Raw genomic sequence first — 16,426 nt, forward strand, 5'->3', positions numbered from 1 at the left:
GTGATGATGGTTACCGAGCACTGTAGCTGGAGCCAATCCTCATTCTATTTGATGAAGATATTACTATCCAATGATGATTTATCATTTACTTCAATATAATAATCGATATATTATTATTTTATATAATAGAAGAAAGAGTACTTTTGAAAAATATAATTGATAAAATATAAAACTTGTTATTTAACTGATGTTAAAAAACACTATAACTAAGTCAGCATATTGTCATTTCAAAACAAAAACCGAACCCTCAACCTCCCCAATTACATTTAAAACATCAATAAACATAACTATTTGAAAAACCTCTAATCCCTTCCAGTATATTGCAATTTCAAAGCAAAATCCTAACCTATCTTTCCACTTTTGAAAATATATCAAAAATAATAATTCTACCTGTACCCTAGCCCTTTCTAGCATATTGCAATTTCAAAGCAAAAACCTAACCTAACCTTATGGAACATTATTAAATATAATCCAAAAAAACCTAACCACCAACCCCTAACCCCTTCACATTTAATAATTTGGATTTCAGAGCAATATCCTAACCCCCTAACCTATCCTTTCACATTTGAAACATCAAAAAACATAACTCTAACTGTACCCTAGCCCCTTCTAGCATATTGCAATTTCAAAGCAAAAACCTAACCTATCCTAATAACACATTATTAAATATAACCTAAATAAAACCTAACCTCTAACTCATTCACATATAATACTTTAGATATGTTTGTCATCTTTAGAACAAAACATAAACATTTGGTTCATTTCATGAACATGTTCACAAACATGTGGTTCATTTCATGAACATGTTCACAAACATGTGGTTCAAAGCAAAATCCTAACCCTCTAACCTTATCCTTTTACCTTTGAAACATCAAAAAACATAACTCTACCTAGACCCTAGCCCCTTCTAGCATATTGCAATTTTTAAAGCAAAAACCTAACCTATCCTAATAAAACATTATCAAATATAACCTAAATAAAACCCAACCCCTAACTCTTTCACATTTGCAAATCGTACACTACCATTATAACGTGGACCTCACTAAATACCTCAAGAATACTTTTGAATAACTATGCTATAACTGTGACTGTTGCTGGCCGTTACCACAGAGAAGAGGACAGAGAACTCATCTAATGTTTCGCTAAATGGGTGACCAGCAGTGTGGAGTGGGTGTGGAGGGGGGTAAAGTGGGTGACTAACAGTTAGTTCTTCAACTCGCTACGAGAGATCAGTACCATCGACAGGCCTTCCCCGCTAATTCAGAAATCCCCCACCAACAGTTGTAGTACTCTGTCACCTCCTTCCCTTGCTCCGCTATTGTCATTCCACAACCACATTCAACAAAATAAAAACAAGTCACGATTGGCAATTATCCAATATTACTAGTAGATGATCGGCTTGCTCTGCTCTGCTGTCTTTTCAATTTTATGAAGCGCATACACGCACACATGCACACACCATACAGTGAATCACACACTAGTACAGTAACTTCTCAGAGAGGAGAAAGGAAAATATATTTTAGTTTTAGTTTTGCTCTTTATTGCTCTACTTATAATTTTGTATTATATCAAGCAAAGGAAATACATTTACGACAAAAATACACATACATAATAACAGGGGTAGGTAAATCTTTTTAAAGAGTATCAATCAATTTCCTCCTTATAATATACAATGAAACTGGATGTTATTTTACTGAATGCTAAGAAGATTATAACTCTTATAAGTTTATAATGAGAGAAATTCATTGAATTTTCAAATTACTCCCTCTTCCCCAATCTCCCGCTAGACGGCTAGCCTAGCAGCATTTAGTTCATATGCAAAATTAGAACTTTCCACTATGGGTACAGTCCATGAAAAAGGTTGACAACCATTGGCTATTCAATGAAAACAAAAAGCAACTGAAATAATATTATTAAGGTTAACAATCTTTGGCTATTCAATGAAAAAAAGTAACTGAAACAATATTATTGTTAATGAGCAGTTTTGACATCATTTATTAAAATCATTTTAAAACAATAATAGAGAAATATAATGCTGCATTACACAGCACCTCAAGAACATGTCATGATTAAAATTATTCCATGCTCTTTCTCAATTTTTAAGTTCAAAATCGCAATATTATGGATTAAATTAGATTGATTTAAATTTTTTCAATTATTGAATTGAAGTAGGCTACATAATGTAATAAAGTTTGGATTATATTACATTTTTATAATGGACAACAGTTTATCTGGCTACTCATTCACTTATTGTTTTATAGTTCTTGTTGATTAGAAATAAAAATTAATCCTCTTTGTCACTGGAGAAGCAGCGTTCATGCGATCTGGAGAGTTGAGAGTAGCAAGTGATTAGAATAAGAAAAATGAATGTCTAGTCTATGTACTATTAGCAAAACAATGACATACATGCCTCAAGCCACAAATGCTGTCAGCAGTTGTTTTGCTGGGGGGAGAGAGTGGTGTGAACTGGTTTGTTGGAGAGGGAAGTGTAGGATGCCAATGACTCCCCACTACGTCCCCCTACAACAGTACTAACTCAGCTCAGACAGAAATCGTCATTTGCGTATACAAGCGCTTTCTACCGGTATAAGTGATACTACACATTAGGCGAAACAATAGTCGGTAAGAATGTTCCCTCTGATCCCTTCTCTGTGCCGTTACTCTGTTTCTGAGACAAAGAGAAGCTGCTACCATGGCCATCTATTGCGTTTGCGTGCTCTGCTCTCTGTTCTAGTGTTCTTTCGTTCTTTGGTCTTTGCATTTGAGGTTAAAAATATTTTTTTTATTTTCAACTGTACAATTTATAGTAAATATAGAAAAATGCCTCCCAAAGCTAAACCCCAGGCTCCAAGTAAGAAAACGGATCAAAAGAAAAAGGAAAAAGTTATTGAGGTATATTGTTATTAGTAAAGCATACTATTATTTTATTTGTTTAAATTTGTATCAATCATCACGTTGTTCTTGTTTCTTGGTAACACATTTCTTCAAACGTCATCTCATTTCATTAATAAATGAATGATTTATTATTATTATGGCTTTGCTAAATTATATTTTGTATCCACTCTGACTGTTCTTGCACTTTCAAATAATCTCAACAGTTTGATTTAAATTATGTCAAATTGTTTCTAACCTCTTTTTTAGTATCACAATTTTTTTTCTATGGAAAAGCTGTTGACTTTCACTCCACTATTTTAGTTAAATATACTTTTATGTATATCAAATTAAAATTCTACTACAAACACCTTGTTCTTTTTACCAGTTTGTAATTTTTATTTTTGTTTTGACATTTAAATTCCAACTTTAAAAACACTAGCAATGCATAAAACACATCAGATTCAATTATCTCTATTGACTGGTCAATCTATTTCTATAGAAAGGTCATCTAACTCAATTAAATATATTCTTAGGCCTAGTTAAATAAAGTGTAAAATTTTACCGCCACAATCACCTTTCATTAATATGGTTCTTTTTTCAGTTTGTAATTTTAGCTCTTGTTTTGACATTGGAATTGTCACTTCATAAATATGTTTAGTAATGCTTGAAATGTAGTTGTGAAAAATGTAATGTTGGGCATTACATGTACAGTAATGTAAGATTGCACATCTCGCCCATTATTTTGCGCTCTTCAAGTTGATGATTCAAACTCACAGATTAGACAAATATTTATGGTAAAATGTTAAAATTCAATATGACTTAACACTCAAGTACTGGCGCGGGGTGAATTTTGTGCACTGTTGTGCTTTTCTAATACCTTCAAGTTAGCTAATTAGCAATTTGTCGAAACAGTTTTAATCAGTCTGCATTCATTGCACTTTAATCATTAGACTGTTAAAAGTGTCTAAAGTGTTGCTAGACCCCCGTGCCATAGAGGTGTTTTATTTTTGTACTTTATTCTATTCATCTCTTAGCAGAGAGGCTAAAAGGTTACATAATTATAACTTCATTGAAAACTCAAAAAATAAATGTAAGGCTGCCTGGAAGACAATAAATAATGTAGCCAAGGAATCAAGACGGACAATAACTATGCAACCGGAGACACTCAACAACTTTTTCATTTAGTCAGTTAGAGAAATCAGAGCCCCTGTGAATGAACCCAGCACTTTTAGAATTGATATTCAAGCAATCAACGGGCCCAGTTTGCCACAATGTTTCAATTTCTGTCATGTGTTGCCTGAGTTCAATACCAAAGATTGTCTAAATCTTTAAACAGTTTTGAAGCAGTTGGGCAAAAGGTGTGTAATAAGTTACCGCTACACCTCCAACAAACACCCCTAAAACTGTTCAAATTAAAGGTGCACGATTGGCTGGCAAAAAATCCTTTTTATAAATCAAGTGAATTTTACGAGAGCAGAATCAGCATACCTTAATTCTTATTGTTAACACGTATGAACTAGCTGCTTAATTTTGTAATATTGTCTTTGTTATTTGTAATATTTGGAAATGTAATCTAAATAGCAATTAATAGTAACAATGTGTCTCTTAATGTGTGACTGTCTATTTCATGTTCTATTTGTGTGACTTTGTCTTGTGCTTTTTTGGCTGGCTGACAATAAAATTGAATTCAATCTTTAGTTACGGTAATACTGACATTGAAAATTGTATTTGTTACATATTCTCAATTGTTTTAAAAGTCTCTAAAATGGTTTTAGATAAGTTGAATAAAGCCAGAAGAAAGCAATATCTATTTGAAGATAAGAGTGATGATGAGCCAAAAATAGATTATGATTAGGGTGACACAGAATAACGGGAACTTATAAAAACGCTATAAAACAATAGTGGGAAAGGGCAGAAATGATTTTATTCAAACTAATTTAAAGTTCAAGACTTGCCATTTGAGAATTATCAATAACATCAATCACTTTTTGACAATTACCTCTTCAAGATGGCTTCCTCCTACACGAATACACTCTTGAAATATGTGTAGAGATTCCTAAACGATTGCTGCAACATTTCAGCTGGGATATTGTTAATTTCATTTTGAATTGTCTTTTATGACTCAACCACAGTTATTGGTCAAGTTAGATAGCTCCACAAACAGAAAATCGCAGGTGGACAGATCATGGGACCAGGAAACGCAGATGTTGCAGCGATCAATGAGGAATCGTCAACACAGATTTCAAGAGTGTTTTCGTTCAGGAGGAAACCATCTCAAAAAAGTAATTGTAAAGAAGTGGTTGATGTTATTAATAATTTATTCTCAAATGGCAAGTCTTGAACTATGAATTAGTTTGAATAAAATCATTTTTGCCCTTCCCACTAATGTTTTTAGAAGCTCCCGTTATTCTGTGTCACTCTGTACAAGGTGTTTTGAAAAAAGGTGTTTTGATCACCTCCTGGGATTTGCATGCTATCATTATTATATCATTACAAAATCATAGATTATAATAGAACTCTTACTATTATAGTTATATACAGAGTGTTCTGAAAAAAGGTGTCCATAAGTCAGGGCGTGATTCCTCACATCAAAAGAAGAAAAAAAGTTATAGTTGACTTATGGGCACCTTTTTTCAAAACACCTTGAACAGAGTGACACAGAATAACGGGAACTTCTAAAAACATTAGTGGGAAGGGCAAAAATGATTTTATCCAAACCAATTCAAAGGTCAAGATTTGCCAATTGAGAATTATTAATAACATCTATCACTTTTTGACAATTACTTTTTTAAGATGGCTTCCTCCTGAACAAATACACTCTTGAAATCTATGTTGACGATTCCTCATTGTTCGCAGGTCTGGAAACGGTTTTATTAAATTTTTCAGTTAATTTTACATAAAGTACGCTAAATTGTACATCTTAATTAACAGCTAACAAAAACCCGTAGGGCTTCGTTTCAGCTGGAGAACTGGAATTCAGAGGAATTATTTTACCATGTAATAACTTTATAACCAAGCATTTTCGGACCTATGTTAATTAGAACTTTTTTTCTTCTTTTGATGTGAGGAATCACGCCCTGACTTATGGACACCTTTTTTCAGAACACTCTGTATATAACTATAATAGTAAGAGTTCTATTATAATCTATGATTTTGTAATGATATAATAATGATAGCATGCAAATCCCAGGAGGTGATCAATGTGTATTTTGATCAGCACCAGAAATTAGCATATACCAGTACATAGTCGAAATTCCAGTAAATATATGTGATAGGCCTACAATAGGTCTACAATATATCATCAAAATACAAGGAATAATATTTTTATTAGTAATTTTCATTATTTCCCACAAAAATACAAGGAATAATATTTTTATTAGTAATTTTCATTATTTCCTACAATCTCAGAAAAACGCTATATTTTCCTCCTAAGTTAGTGAGAGTTTCAAAAATGTACAATATTGATTATTCTAGTACTATATTCACTTTCAGTTATCATGAAACTATTCAGAACAGTACACAGTTTGAGATATTTAACCTTGTTTGAGGAAAATGTTTCTTTTTTAAATGTCATTAAAGAAAAAATTGAGGGTGGTCTACTAAACCCCCCGCGCTAGTAGTAGTGTAATAGTGTGAATATTGAGTGGGTATTATTGTAGTTGTTTGTGTGTATCTTATATTATTTTTCAGGTTTTTGAACTGAAATGAACTTTGATTTTACTGTTTGTTGAACCCTGCGTTTTTAGTGTGAGAATTGACTCTGTCTTGTTTGAATTTGCTAACTTGTTGCTTAGTTGTCAAAATTAAAGCAATTTTCGTGCATTTTCCAAGTGCAGTTCCATTTCATGTCGAAAAAGCCACTGTATTTAGAAATTGTACGAGCATTGACCTTTTTGCAGCTTTGGCTTTTCCACTGGAAGTTATGCTCAACGCTCGTGGATGGGGAATAATTTTCAGTGAAAAGGCCACAGTTCGAATTGAGACGTAACTGGGAAAACATGTAACGGTGTGCGAGCCTCGGTCCTCTGAATGGGCCCATTTCCCATTCAGAGGGACAAATTGTTATGTTTTCAGTTATCAGTAATTTTTATCTAGTTGAATGGGAAACCAAATTTAATAGAGTTAGTGGGAGTAGAATCAGGAAATTATTTGTGCGTGTGAGTTCCAGTATAGTGAGTTTTCTTAAATCTTATGTGTGTGATTCTGAAGAGTCGAAATTTTAATTTTAAAAATGGTGAGTGCCAAACTTTTGTTGTTTTCGTATTATAGCTCAAAATTTAGTAACATAGAATGACCGAGGCCCGAATTTAGTTGCAGCAAGTTAGCAGGTTCCCAAATTGTATAGATTAAAAATATTGAGTACGTCTTCTTGACCTGAATCGATTGCTGAATAACTTTGTTCTGTTTGAAAATTCGACATGTTACCTGACTTTTATTAATTCGTTCTATTTACTTAGATTTTAATAAACCTGAAGTTAAATTTTATTAGTATTTTTTTCATTGAAGTTCCTTACTCTAGTTGCTAGCTGCTATAATAGGTGACAATTTATAATAATGATGATAATCTGTGCATTTGAATGAACGATTCCACTAAAAGCTCCCAACCAATCAAGGATTCAAATAGAGATTTGTTAGCATAATTTTAGAAAATATTATAGAAAAGAAGAAACAAACCCCCTCCGTTTACATTGGTGGCCAGCGGTGGTATAGTCTGCAAGAATGACTATCGAACCACATGTATTCTTATATATTTCATATTTTGGAAGGTTAACTCAATAGAGACAAAGATATCACCCGGTTACAGAATTATGTAATGTGTGTTGTAGGGTTAAAAATACCTCCACCGGTTACAGTAGTGTCACAGAAAAATGTTCCAGTACTTGAGGGTTAAGAATTGATCCAGAGTTGAAAGTTAACTTTCTACTATTTTTCAGTGAGTGTTTGTGGATTGGATGAGGGTATAAGCTTTAATTATCATACTATATACTTTAAAAGGAGGAATACTGTTATGTGAGTTCAAATATAATTTGCACTCCTAATTGACATTGAAATTTAATTGGCTGGATAAGTCCATTAATACCTATTATGTCTACTGGAAGTCATGTTCCAAAATCAATTTGGCTAATGTGATAGATAGTATTTTGATATTGTGACTTTACTTGTGTCATCTAGTGTTGAATGAAGCATGAACTGATGGATTGATCTACTGTGTCGTAGTTCTAGTCGTGTTAAGCAATAAATTATTAAGCAATTTGATTTTTTTAGGACAAAACTTTTGGCCTGAAAAATAAGAAAGGTGCGAAACAGCAGAGATTCATCCAGCAGGTGGAGAAGCAAGTGAAATCTGGAGGAGTACCGCCTAGGAAGCAAAATGAAGACCCAAAAGCCAAGGATAGCAAGGCAAAAGAACAGAAAGAATTGGCTATGTTATTCAGACCAGTTCAAAAGGTTGAAAAAGGTGAGCATCGATATTGTTAAAAGTATATGGGAAATTGCATTTGTTCAAATGCTAATGAATATATTATAATAATTATTAAATAAATGTTAAATTTTAATGTTGTAATTTCTTATGATAGTATTTAATTTTTTTTTTTAATAATAATAAACTATCGTCTATATTATTTGAAATTTGGATGGAAACCGATTTCCTTGTTTCTACAAACTACTGTGTTTGTATTATTTTAAATTTAACTTGTAAAATAATTATGTCACAATTCATCATTACATCACCCACATTCTCATGTGAGAATCATTACCAAAACATCTAGAGATATCTACGGTATTAGAATATTTACGCTAAATCATTTTTAACACAATATTATAACTCTTTATTTCATTCGTGTGAGAAAATGCTATTATTATAACTACCCATCATATTGATAGGAAAAAGTTATACTAAAACGTTTATTGTCAAATAAATTGATAAAATAATAGACTGGAAAAGTAAATTCCGATCAGATAAACTTATCTGCTCTATTCTCTGTCATAAAGTAATTATTATTCAAGAAATAAAATCAGTCCAATTCATGCAATTATATACTTTTTCAGTAAGAATGCAATTTATTTCACATTATAATGATTAAATGATTGTAAGCCCCTGAGGAATTGTTTTATTCTATTTCAAGTAAAAATTAACAATATTGCTGTTTCGTTTTAAATTTTACTAAAGTTTCATTCATGACTCATTAATTCATGATTAACTGATAACATTTTGAAGACTGATAAAGAGTTTTGAAAATATCACATCTGAAATTATGTTGCTTCCAAGTGACTATTTATATTAACCATGAGTGTGGTGAAAGACAGACAGACAAAAGTTTATTTATTTAAAAAAATCATTTAACAGAATAAAGCATGCTGTGCTCATTGATTGTAATACCAAAAAAACTTATTAACCATTGTGTTACAACATCATCCTAGAACCTAAAATACCGTAAATAAATTTAAGTAACAAATAAAATAAAAGTGTTGATTAAAATTTTTAATTCAAATATATAAATCTTAATGTGGCTTAGGTTCCAAGAGAAACGATGAGAAACATAATATTTAAGGAAATGAGCACAATTAATAATATGAAAATGGTCTGCATGGGCTAGATGCCTGTGCGCAGACCAGAGTTACTAAACAATGTTTTTATATGGAGAGAATATAGTATTAGAAAATTTAGAATTCATAATTTTTTATTTATGATCTTTTCCTCCCTTTCGTTACTAAGTAAGCTAACTTTAATAAAAGAATGAAACTGCAGATATAGGCTCCCTTCAACACACAAAAAAATCATCAATGTTAGTTTTGATGGTGGCTATTGTAATTAGTGGTAATAATATTTTCTGAGTTATCTATTTCTAATTTTAGTAAGAAAATATTTAATTTTAATTTGAAATCTGTTTTGGATATGTTATGGAATAGTATTTGTTGTGGAAAATATGACGTTAAGTTTCGATATAGCACATGACAGATGTAAAAGGAATTGGTTTGAGAGAAAGCTTTCTTCGGGGCGATAGCCGCAATACCAATGTTACTAGCATATCTTATATTGTGAATATGTGTCACGGTCCTAAGAATGTGCATATTTGAGTATAAATGTATTCGAGTATTTTTGATAGAAAGTTGTCTTATTGTAAATACTGAGCTTTCCCTGAAAAGAGTGTTGGTTGAGAAAAGATGGCTCTTCTTGAATCCTGTCTTTAGAATGACCTTTTGGACAATGAAGAGAGGTTGCAGAACTGTCTTAAAGGCAGTTTACCCGTGCCACTATGTCAAACTCTAGAAGGGATTGCACATATGCAAAGTAAGCCATTTTGTTTTCTCTCCTATCCATAATTTCTCTCGTCATTCTAAAGGCATAGATGTATTTCCTGAGTTTTTTCTTCATGAAGTCAATATGAGCGGTCCATCTCATTCTATTATAAAAAAGAAATCCAAGTATTTATATGAAGTAACCATGTCAATCTAAGAACAGTCACACACTGTACCAAGAAAATGTGTACAAGAGTGAACTTTTAATCTTGACAATGTGTAATCTGTTGCTGATCTTAGCGATATCGACATAAATTTGGTTTTTGCTGTATTCTCTGAAAGGGTATTTTAATGAAGCCACATTTTAATATGCAAAAGGTTTTTTTTGGGCATTCGCCTTTACCTCCTCCCAGTTTGACTCTTTTAAAAAATTGATGCATCGTCTACAAACAAGAATAGTTTACCACTCAGTTCTAATTTTGACATTTTGTTAATTAGGAAAAGAATAGGGCCTAGGGTGAATAGGTCTTTCTGAAGGTGAATAAGTTTGGTATTTCTTATATAATAGTTGTACAATTAATTGTACTAATTATTGCAGGTGCCGATCCCAAGTCAATTGTATGTGCTTTCTTCAAGGAAGGACAGTGCACAAAAGGTTCTAAATGCAAGTTTTCTCACGACCTAACTGTCGAAAGAAAGGCTGAAAAGAGAAGTATGTATGTTGATATGAGGGATGGTGAAGACGAGAACGACACAATGGAAAATTGGGATGAAGAGAAACTAAAAGAAGTGGTAGAAAAGAAGCACGGAGAAAGTGAAGCGAAAACAAAACCTACCACTGATATTGTAAGTGATTATGAAAAAACTAAAGGCCATATAGCCTTTGTTTTGCTTAACTTCACTAAATTAAGGAAATTGAAATGTTAAGAGATTAAATTTTTCCATTTTGTAATTTTTTGTGGTGCTGAAATATGACATCTGAACTGTTGATATTAATTTTTAAATTTATTGAACATCTACAAGAGTGATCTGAAAAGTATGCGACCCAACCATAAAAATGACAACACTCATGAACAAGAGGTGGTGTATCTTGTTCAACAGTTATAGTATTCACGAAAATGTCATTCATTTTGGTAGCGCTGTGATTCACAGTGGTTACGTTACGGTTGTTGTGAGTTGGTTGATGTCGGGTGTTGGGTTTCCTGATAACATTATACAAGATCGGAAGTGATGCAGTCAATAAATAATCGGTTGAGTTTCTTTATCATTTCCAGATTTGCAAATTCTTCCTTGATGCTGTTGAAAAGAACAAGTATGGTTGGTTCTGGTCGTGTCCTAATGGAGAAAACTGCATTTACCGACATGCCCTACCTCCTGGATTCGTACTGAAAAAGGTAATTTAATTGTCAAATAAAAAATCAATATATCATTTCACTGTTTTCTCCATCCCTTATGCCTGGCCCACATGTTGGCCCAGTAAGCTGGCACAGCCTGGTAACTCCAAGTAGGTAAGTGAAGGCCAGCGCTTGCAAACCACACACTGGCGATGGTCGACATTGGTTTCTATTAGGCCAACTTACAATACTTACTCGACTGAGGCGGTTTTTGCGGAGTTGGAGGTTCTTGATCGTAGGTTTTTAGAGCATTAAATTATCTTTGAAATTATGTATGATTTTACTACTATTCCAAGTTTTCGTTTCATTGTTATAGCAGCTTCAATGTAGGGGGTGAAATTTTCAATATTGCAACCAGTGTCAACTCAGCGGTTCCACACCTTCAACAGAGGGGATAATGATGCGCATTCCTGCTTTTTTACCTACTAATTAGTCCAAATTAAGCAGGAAAGTCAAAAATTGTGTCAAAGACACCTTCAAATTTAATTGTCAAATGATCAATTGTTTCAGCATTGAAAATTTCACCCCCTACATTGAAGCTGCTATAACAATGAAACGAAAACTTGGAATAGTAAAATAATACAGCATTTCAAAGAGTATTTACTGCTCTACAAACCTACGATAGGCATTCATTTTTACGAAGCATCATTGTTGGAGAGTTATAAGCCCTTGATGAGCAAAAAATTGGATAAAAACCTGTTATTTTAACCATTACACACCTTCAAGAGCGAATATCTCGGAAACAAAATTCAATGAACAAAAAGTGTAGATGATTTATCAAGCTCCATTTTTGAATAGTTAGATGTCAGTTGAACGTATTGTTCTCAAGATATGAGCGTTGAAGCAAAAAGCTTAAAAATGCAACTTTTAAACCACCCTCATCCCCTTAGCACATGAGTTAGGAATGAGGGCTTTTGATATGTTCTCCTCCCAACCAGTCTTAACAAAGCTGCAAAGTCAAAAATTGTGTTCAAAACATTCCCTCCAAATTCCTCAGTCAAATTGGTGAGTGGTAGGAGTGGGTATTTTCGATATGTTCACTTTCTAACTACCCTAAACAGAACTGCGGGGTCAAAAATATTGTCTCGCAAACTTTCCCCTCTATCCCCTCTCTTGAGCATTCATTGCCTGGACTATATCAAAATATGTCATATTCTGTTGTTGCAATTTGTTTTCCTAGAAGTTGCTTGTATCAAGTACTAACGTTAAATAAATAAAATCCCATACATAGATTCGGTTTCAATTAATCCAATTTTATCAATCGAACTGTTTCAATAGCAATAATTGATAGAGTTAATTTTTCTGATACAAAATATTTGAGTTCTGCTGAAGTTGAATTAGTTTGAGCAAAAGTATAAATATTAGGAATTTCTCAATAAACTCTGACTTCTCATTTTCTTCATCCTCGATGTCAGTAATCAAGAAAATGATTAATTGAATTACTAACAGTAATGTAAAGTGATGTAACTTCAATGTGTTTCGTAACTGTAATGTGTTTTATTTTCACAGGATAAGAAGAAAGAAGAGAAGAAGGATGAAATATCGTTGGAGGATCTGATAGAAAAAGAAAGAGCAGCTCTAGGGTCTCAGAAATTTACTAAAATCACTTTAGAAACGTTTGTTGCTTGGAAAAAGAGGAAATTGAGAGAAAAGAAAGAAGCTGCTGCCAAGGAGGAAGAGAAACGGCGATCCGACTTCAAAGCGGGCAGACAAGTTGGGGTGAGTCATCACTTCGCTGATGCTGCTGCTGCATAATGTCTTAATCTCACATTATATTGCAACCGATATCCCAATATGCTTTTAAAAATACTGTACAATTTCGGCTCTGTATGCATAACTATCTTCCACACTTAGTCGTCTCTATGAAATACTGTATTCTGTTTCTCTCTACGAACGAATCTAATTCTAATCTCTTGAAACTATTCATAGTAACTGAGAAATCTTTCAAGAGGGTCATTTTTTCCAACCTCCGATCACATATCATGAGATACAGACAAGCGTTAGGGAGGTGATTTTCACAGAGCTGGAGCTTATCATCCCCACCAAACGCCCTGTGATCGGTGCGGCCGAATCTTCAATTGTCGAGTTATAGACCCCGAAACATGGCCGTCTAACTTGAGTCAGCCGCCAAGTGCCATTCGCGTAGTTTTATTATTACTGTATTATAATATATATATATATATATTTTATTTTATTTTTTTTTGTAAGCAAATGGCAATAGTTCAGCATAAATCTAACAAATAGTTATTCGAGTTTACGCAGGAAACTTTATAAGTGATGATATTGTAAGTGAATGGTGTTGGATATTTAAAGACGTCAGTTGAAATGACTTCCTTGATTCCTTGATTCCGGAATGACTTTTATTTGTAGACTGTAAGATTTGTAAGGATAATCATAAGTGTAAGTAACTTATACTGAAAAAATATTATTTTATATACTTTTTTATATGTAAGAATTCAGGGATACTTTCTTGTATTTATAAAATAAAATTATATTACCCTTTAAAATTGATAAATTTACAATTTGTATCCTTGTTTTATTATTTTCAAAGGGTACTATAATTTTATTTTATAAATATTTTATATACATGTGAATGATTACTATAGTCCAAGAGATATTACTTTAAACACGGCTCTTTCTCGAAGACAGAGAGGCCCGATACTCTGTCCTTCACTAATCACTCCCACTACCTTAATGCATTCTCCCTACTTTTGTATTAGCATCCAATTGTGCGCAGCATGCTTACTCATCTCCATGCTCCAAACTGTGGAAGCAGAAACTGGTTTCCCCTCTCTGTAGGGCAGCTTCCAATTATTATTGATCATGAGCTTCAAAATTCCATATCCAGTCATTCCACGACCACTTGAATCTGTAGATTTTTCTATCATCACCATCATTGTAGTCATCCTTCTCATTACCCATGCAGTTGCCTATGCCATGCCTTACGAGGGAAAGTGGGCAAAGTATACCCATTTGAATAGTTTCAATTTGTACTTAATTTCAACGCATAATTCTATTTCAACTTTTATTTAACCAATACACTGTATATCAATGTTGATGCATTCGATGTTGTTTTGTTGCGGTTTCAGTTATCGGGCAGGGAGATGTTCTGCTTTAATCCGGAATTGGCATCTGGTGATATGTACGAGGATGGCGACGAGGCGTTTGACTCGTACAAGCGTAACGATGACGAGGACTCTGTTGACCCCAACGAGTACCGCGAGATACAACTCGATCAGCTAGAGATGGAGGCCAGCGAAGTGGACAACACCGGAACTATTGCACCTGACAACCGATTGACCGACATTGCGCCTGCCACGGTCAATGGACAAACAACATCACCTGGTAAATGCATTAACACCAATCAATATAGCCTACATAATGATATAGGAAAATCAATATCAACTATTTGGTACATAAATACTGGTTCTTTAAATTTAAATAGCTCAAAATACAAGCTTTAATTACTCTGATGTGGACTGTATAATGAATCAAATCTTTGTGCTGGATAATATATCCATTCAGAAAAACCATATACATAGAACATATAGAAAATCAGAAAAGGTACTCACCAAATCCCAAATCCAATATGTCTTGAATCGAATTGCTTTGCCTACTCCTATTTGAAGTAAAAGGTGGACAGTTGGATAGGATAGATGAGAGGAAAAGATAGGTGAAATTATGCAAACCGAAACTGCGACTATTAAAGTTAGTTCCTTGTTGTTTCCCGGTTCTAAGATAGAATTTACTGTCTCGATATTTAACTCTAAGATTTGAATATGAATAGAAACAAAAACTAAACTTGGGTTCTGGCATTCACTTTTCACTAATTAATATGAAACGTGAGTAACTTTTCACATATAATGAAATAATAATGCACTTTATGTATGCGAATAAATGTAAAGGCCGAATTTCCTATAATATTAAACAACACGAATAGGAGTTATTAGATTGAGCCGAAATACTCAATTATAGAAGGTATGCCACTAAACGACGACAAGCTCCTTCCATGATTTCACAATTACAACTGTAAAAATTAGAGACCGATTGTCTCTGGGAATTCTCGACAAATTTAATTCCCGAACGACGAATATTTAGGTAGATTCAGGACAAATTTCCTGAATCTTAAAGCCTCGAGAGCGAGTACTTAGCAGAACGAGAGCTAAATTCACACTGACACTCAAACCGGCCGATGCCTGAGCGATAAATTGATGAGTAATAGATATTATAAAATTATAGAAACTCTCCTGCCATCTGGCAGTCAATGAGCGAATGAATACAATTTCAAATGGCCTCAACACTATTTAATGACAGTGAAAATTACCACCAGTAAAAGTATAACTTGCTCGCTGGTTAGAGTCTATCCTAAAACTGAATTTAATTATAATTATTAAATACTAGCAGAAAAAACATGAGTTCTGAAATACCTATAATACTGCCAATATCACCATTAAAAAAAACTAAAAACCAACACCTGCTACGGAGTGTCTTTGAGCAAAGCAATTTATAAAATCCAGAAAACCAATATTTATTCATATTCCATATCATATTATGATAAATTGTGACAATAAAACACAATAGAAATACCAGATTATTGTAATCTGCTATCGTTATCTTATTTACTTAAGGTATTGACAGGAAGCTTAATTCTTGGAAAAAGTTATCCATTCATCATCCATTCATTCAATATTTAATTATTTTGACAATGAGCTAAAAATTCTTTAGATACTATGTTAATTAACTTGGAGCTAACAAATAAACTGTCTCCGAGTTATACTCAGGTTGCTGTGGAATACTTTCTATCTTCTCATAATGTTAGGTCTGGATGAATAAGATGGCCTGTCAGCTTCCTCAAAGTGCTGTCTATAGTAATTAATCGCTTAATCGTTATTAATCGACTAATCGCTTGAGAAGAGATC

The 16,426-nt window shown here is 33.2% G+C and overlaps 1 protein-coding gene across 2 annotated transcripts in view; it reads left to right on the forward strand.

Annotated features, from left to right (window-relative positions):
• The first annotated feature begins 2,573 nt into the window (after nt 1-2,573).
• Nucleotides 2,574-16,426, forward strand: part of LOC111054298 (zinc finger CCCH domain-containing protein 15 homolog) — a 28,073-nt gene continuing 14,220 nt past the window's right edge. Inside the window, exons 1-6 of one of the 2 annotated variants that reach the window (XM_022341292.2) lie at nt 2,574-2,892; nt 8,140-8,332; nt 10,712-10,959; nt 11,388-11,507; nt 13,017-13,226; nt 14,597-14,852. In XM_022341292.2, the coding sequence (XP_022196984.2) occupies nt 2,629-2,892; nt 8,140-8,332; nt 10,712-10,959; nt 11,388-11,507; nt 13,017-13,226; nt 14,597-14,852 (1,291 nt within the window). In that variant the 5' untranslated portion in view covers nt 2,574-2,628. Of the gene's footprint in view, nt 2,893-6,753; nt 7,109-8,139; nt 8,333-10,711; nt 10,960-11,387; nt 11,508-13,016; nt 13,227-14,596; nt 14,853-16,426 lie in introns of those variants that run through there. The other variant, XM_039428295.1, reaches the window with a different exon arrangement.

This window comes from Nilaparvata lugens, chromosome 5, assembly GCF_014356525.2.
Source record: "Nilaparvata lugens isolate BPH chromosome 5, ASM1435652v1, whole genome shotgun sequence".
NCBI classification, from domain to species: domain Eukaryota; kingdom Metazoa; phylum Arthropoda; class Insecta; order Hemiptera; family Delphacidae; genus Nilaparvata; species Nilaparvata lugens.